This window comes from Bombus affinis, chromosome 18 (genome assembly GCF_024516045.1).
Source record: "Bombus affinis isolate iyBomAffi1 chromosome 18, iyBomAffi1.2, whole genome shotgun sequence".
Taxonomy (NCBI): Eukaryota; Metazoa; Arthropoda; class Insecta; order Hymenoptera; family Apidae; genus Bombus; species Bombus affinis.
In genome coordinates this window covers 470,544-476,711 of record NC_066361.1, presented here as the reverse complement: position 1 = coordinate 476,711, position 6,168 = coordinate 470,544, and the positions used below count along the sequence as shown (strand labels likewise).

Genomic DNA, 6,168 nt, shown 5'->3' with positions numbered 1-6,168 from the left:
TATTTATTGATTGATTGTTTTTAAAAATAGACGTCTAATTATTATTTTAACTATTTAGTGAGTGACACTGTATTTTAATTATGTAGAGGTTTAATCGCTTAGGGATAGTGCGAAATGACGAGAACAAATTATTGCTATCGCAGCTCGTTAATATATATTTCAAAGAATTGAAGCGTCACCAGATACAAATGTTGCGGAGATACTCGATCGCGCTGTTGGGTTACCGTGAATACTCTCTCGATATTGTACTATGTTCTAATCATCCGCGAACGTGTCTGTTTATTTATACTGGTCGGAGGAAAATCGAAAAATTTGAATTTGTCCTGACCCGGCGGTTGCCTGTAGCGGCGACATTGTTTTGCCCGGAGTTTGCGTTACTTGTATTCTAACGGTCTTGATACTCCGGGACAGAACAATAACATGATTTCATTTGTCCTCTAAATCATGTGCCGCTATATTACCCCCCCCCCCCCCAACCAGTGCTAGTGTTTTTATTAAGTTAGATCGAGTATCTCCTTGTCGTCGTTATTTTAAAAGTTGCGGATATATCCTGTGTCAGATAGTTTGCGATTTTTTATCCAACCCCTGCCTGATACCAGTCGGGAAAACGGACTCTTCGTCCGGATCTCGTAACGTACCTGTCCCTGGTGTTTTCTTCCCTGGTTTGATCGTTGTTGTTTGTGCCGTTTCCATCGCGGCTGTTTGTTTGATCTACGGGAATCACTATGTTACGAGATTCGGCGCCTCTATCTTCTAAATCATGTGGAACAACGAACGCGGGTTTTAGACGGTCGATGGAGACTGCTACGTCGCGATTGTTTATTTTAATAACATAATTTTTTTATCCCTTTTTACGACTTTGAAGGGTCCATCGAATTGAGGCTGTAAAGGATCTCCCGTCGCGTCGTGGCGAAGAAAACGTAAGTCGAGGACTCCAATTCTTTGCAAATGGAAATTTTCCTTTCACCATGACGCGTGCCCGGTTGAGGCCTGACCTTTTCCATTCGTTCCTTAAGCCGCTTCGCGTATTCCGCATTGGCTTGCTGTCTTGTTGGTAAAAAAATTCCGCCGGTAGTCGTATGCTCGTTCCGTAAACCATTTCAGCTGCTGTTGCGCTAAGATCCTCCTTTATCGCGGTTCGTATTCCTAATAAAACGATTGGGAGGATTTCGATCCAATTGCTCGTGTCGTGACACTTGATCGCTGCTTTTAGTTGTCTATGTAGACGCTTTACCATCGGGTTAGCTGCGGGGTGATAGGCCGTCGTGTGTATGTGTTTGACGCCGAGCAACCGGCGTAATTCCTTGAACAGTTGCGATTCGAATTGGCGTCCTTGGTCGGTCGTTATTGTTAGAGGTACGCCGAAACGAGCTATCCATGTATTTAGGAGGGCCGATGCGACGGTTGCCGCTTCTATATCGGCTATGGGGATGGCTTCAGGCCAACGCGAAAAACGGTCATTACACATTTGACAGTATTGGAAGCCTTATTAGTATTGTATCACGATGATGTCTACGTGTATGTGTTCGAATCGACCTGCTAGTGGTCCGAACGTTCCGAGGGCTGAGGATACGTGCCTGGTGACCTTGCATCGTTGACATGGGATGCATTGTCGTGTCCATGCTCGGCAGTCTTTGTTCATGGACGGCCAGACGAAACGCGTTGTTATTAGTTTTCGAGTGGCACGTATTCCCGGATGGGAAAGTCCGTGGAACGAATTAAATACGTCACGCCGCAAGGGTTTCGGCACGTACGGTCGTATAACGCCTCCTGATACATCGCAATACATTTCTAGGCTGTGGTCGGGAAGGGTATTTTCTTTAACCGTAACGCACATGTGCCGGTGTTGATAATGTAGCGTAGTTCATCATCGCATTCTTGCGCGGCGGCGAGGGTTTGGTGATCCACCGACTTTCCTATTCCTTCGATGCGTGACAAAGCGTCGGCCACGTTATTGTCGAGCCCCTTTACGTAACGAATGTCGGTGGCGAATTGTGCAATATAATCCAAGCGTCGGAATTGTCGCGGCGAAAACTTGTCGAGGTTTTGGTTATGAGAGGTTTATGGTCGGTGAAGATGGTAAAATTTCTCCTTTCGGCGGCGTATCTGAATTTTTTGACCGCGGTGTACATCGCGAGTAGTTCTCGGTCGTACGAGCTGTACTTTTGTTGTGCCTGGGATAGCGACTTCGTCATGAACCCTAGCGGTTGCCAAGTATCATTTACGCATTGTTGCAGTACTGCTCCCATAGCATAATCGAATGCGTCGACCGTGAGGCTAACAGGCGCACCGGGAACCGGATGCTAACATTGTCGCTTTAGCTAGGGCGCGTTTCGACTCGCGGACGCTATTTTTGGCTTGTTCGGACCACTCGATAGATGCGTTGCTCTTCGTTGTGCCTTTTAACAAGTCGTTGAGTGATTAAAGAATTTTCGCGGCCTCCGGTATGAAACGTCGGCAAAAGTTGATCATACCGAGGCACCTTCGTAGGTCTTTAACGGTCGCGGGTAGTGGTACTTTAACTATAGCGTCGACGCGTTCAGCTAGTGGCTTTATTCCCTCGGCGGTAACCGTGTAACTAGAAATTTGATTTCGCTAACGCCGAATTCACTTTTCGCGAGATTGATCACGACCCCATACTTGTCAAGACGTTGAAACAATACTCGCAAGTGTTCGCGGTATTGCTTTTCGTTTTCGGACGCTATTAGAAAGTCGTCTATGTACGCGTAGACGAAAGCGAGACCTCGTGTGATTTCGTCTACGAATCGCTGGCACGATTCCGCGGCGTTTCGAAGCCCAAATATCATGTCGGCGCTTCGGAAAGCCCGAAAGGTGTCGCGATCGCTATTTTTTGTACGTCTTCGGGCGCGATTGGTATTTGGTAGTAAGCGCGCATAAGGTCGATTTTTGAAAAGATTCGCTTACCATGGAGTTGTTGCGCGGAAGCCTCAATATGGGGCGGGGAATACCTGTGGGGTATGGTGCGAGCGTTTAACGCGCGGTAGTCGCCACATGGTCGCAGACTTCCGTCATTTTTCGATACCACGTGCAGATGTGACGCCCATGGACTTTTCTATGGCCGCATCACTCGTTGCTCGATCATCGCTTGAAATTCCATCTTGACTTCTTTGAGGTGATCGGGGGCCAGGCGACGAGATTTGCTGTAGACTGGTGGGCCAGGTGTGGTTTCGATGTGGTGTACTACCCCGCGACGTATCTTCTCTCGCCCGAAAATAGGTGGACGAGTTATGTCTGGGAACTCCATCAAAAGTCGATGATAAACTGATTCACAGACTATAGTTCTTACAGACGCTCCATCCGTCGTTCCGGTGTATCCCCTTGCTGTCAATTGAGTCCTCGTGTCGATGAGACGTTTGTTTCGTGGGTCCACGTGCAACCCATAGTGGCTCAAAAAGTCCACACCGATGATAGGTGATTGGACGTCGGCTATCACGCAGCGCCATGTGAATGCCCTTCTGAGGGACAGGTTGAGTGTGACGGCGATGGTGCCGTACGTTGGGATCCGCGTCCCGTTGGCCGCGAACAATTCGTACTCGCATCTGTTCGTTGGTTGGCGTATTTTGCTGCGGGGATACACGCTTATGTCGGCCCCAGTGTCCTCGAGGAAGGACGTCAGCGTCGCCTTATCGGTGACAAAAATGCGGCTGGGGCCCATGCCGTCGTCGTCTGCCGCTTTTACGGACGGCGGGCCCCGTTTCCCTGCATCCATTTGCACGGAGACTGACACTACGCCCGGTCTCCGAACGTTGGGTGGTAGTAGCAGAAGTCGGGGTTTCCCGATCTCTCTCTCGATCTTTCTCTTGATCTCGGCCGGTTACGCCTTCCCGCTTCGGGTCGCCGCCTAGGACAAAGCTCGCGCTTCGACGCGCGCATTTCCGCTCGCAGTTGAGATATTTGTTCGCTCAGGGCGTTGACGACGGGAAGCCAGGGTTCGCATGTTGTCTCGGGTTGTGCCGGCTGCTCGACAACGGTCGCCAAACAAGGTGCGTGCCGGTCGTCCTCTGAGATATCCTCATGTATCTCGTCAGCTATCCGCAACATCCTAGCCACGTCGTCGCCGTCGACTCCAGCCAGAAAGCACCTGACCCGCGTTGGTAGGCGGTTCTACCACAGAGTGAGGATAAACTTGCTGACGCGAGAGGACCGGCAAGTCTTTTGAGATCATGATGAAATTTCGAAGGTTTCCTGTCGCCGACTTCTTCCTTTTTCCACCAACCTTCTGAATTTCTTGTCGTCGGTATAGAATTCTCGCTATGTATTGAATACTCGCTCGATATTGTACTATGTTCTAATCGTCCTCGAACGTGTCTGTTTATTTATACTGTTCGGAGGAGAATCGAAAGACAGCGACATTGTTTTGCCCGGAGTTTACGTTACTTGTATTCTAACGGTCTTGATACTCCGGGACAGAACAATAACATGATTTGATTTGTCCTCTAAAACATGTGCCGCTACAATTATTAATTTATCGACTATCTGCCTAATAAATTGATGAAATCAATTTCTAGGCAAATATTAGTTTTAAGTCCCTACGAGGGGATACCTCGGAATTATGGGCCCCATTTTAAGTTCCACAGTTTGAATGTAAGCAGCATGCCACTTTTAAACGGTGTATTGTGGATCCTTGGAGAGTCATAGTTCCTCAGGGGCAGGGGAGACTTCAGGCTCGTCTGCCCTAGTCGCACTCCTACTTCTCTGTTGTACCGCCGGTAACATGAGCGCAGTGTCGCCGTGGGTAATGGTCCCCCGACGCGGCGCCAATGGCTGAACGGAATGCGGCGACAAAGAAGGAATTGTGACGACTCAGCTATGTCCCTGGACACTATTCTGAAAATTATGGTGCCGTTGGTGGGAGATAAGGTCGCTTGTCCGGTCAGCAAGGGAAGGGAAGTCCACCTCTTCTTTATAACCTTAGCAGATCTGCACAAGCACCTTGGTTTACATCACGTGGATGCCCGTATCCAATGGGAATGCTTGCATTGTGACAAGAGTTTCCTGAAACTCCATGGGGCAAAGTATAAGTGTGAAGCTTGCCCCATGAGTTTCGGGACTCAAAGAGGGCCATCCACCCATGAACGGCGTGCGCATCCTGCTGTGAGAAATGTAAAAAGAAGGGGAACGGAACCCCTAAATAGAAATTGGACTGTAGAAGAGGCAACCCTCTTGAGAGGGCTCGAGGAGACATATAAAAATCACAAATACCCAAATAAGGAGATAAGTAAAATCCTCACTACCAGAAGGATTGACCAAATAAAATAAAAAAAGAAATGCATAAGAGTAGGTTGTGAAGAGGCGAGTACTCAAGAGGGTACCCAGGTGACAGGGGGAGGATGCGATCCCGTTAATTCAGGCAATGCGCGTACGCGCGAAGAACCTGAATTTAGCAAAGAAATAAGAACGACGAGTCTACCCATCAGTGGAGACTCGATTTAATGCAAGAGATTGAAAGACAAACCAAGGTTGAAGGAGGTAAATGCTCGGTTAATGCAAATTTGGTCAGAAAATAAAGAGTAATAATAAGTATAACAACAAAAGTCCGAAAAAGAGATACTTCTACGCACGGTGCTAGGAGTTATTCAAAGAATGGCCCAGTAAGTTGGCCGACGTTGTGGTTAACAATAATCGTGCATAGCTAGAACTGTCCAGGCAACCGCCTGAAGCGGTTGAAGTGAGGAGGCTCTACGAGGATTTATGGGGTCGTGCTGGTCCCAGGAAATAGAGTCTCTGAACTATCGATTAACGAATTGCTCCCGCCGATAGCCGCTGAGGATGTGGAGGAGAGAATTATAAGAACGAGAAAAAAATTTGCGGCAAGTCCAGATGGACTACAAAAGGAGCACTTAATGGTCCCTTGCTTACCCGAAATACTGGCGAAAATATTTAATATCTTATTCTATTCTCGACTGAATTATCTCTTCTATCCTCGGCGGAATAAGATGGAGGATATCTCTAAGGCTTTCGACACAATACCCGACTTGGTGTTAAAACCTTGCCTGGCGAAGAAGGGTGTGCCGACCCCTATAATTGAATTAGTCAACAATATGTATAATGAGGGCAAAACAGTAATAAAAGCTAAAGGAAATAATTGAGGAGCAAGTCAGCGGCATAAACGTCAGTAATAATAGAAAAGTGCCTATCCTGGCCTTC

General features: G+C 47.9%; 1 protein-coding gene across 1 annotated transcript; it reads right to left on the bottom strand.

Moving 5' to 3' along the window:
- Positions 1-3,073: 3,073 nt before the first annotated feature.
- On the bottom strand, positions 3,074-3,730 carry LOC126926579 (uncharacterized). The gene has a single exon (XM_050742946.1). It carries the CDS (start codon positions 3,728-3,730, stop codon positions 3,074-3,076), a length of 657 nt encoding a protein of 218 aa, XP_050598903.1.
- Between the last annotated feature and the right edge of the window lie 2,438 nt (positions 3,731-6,168).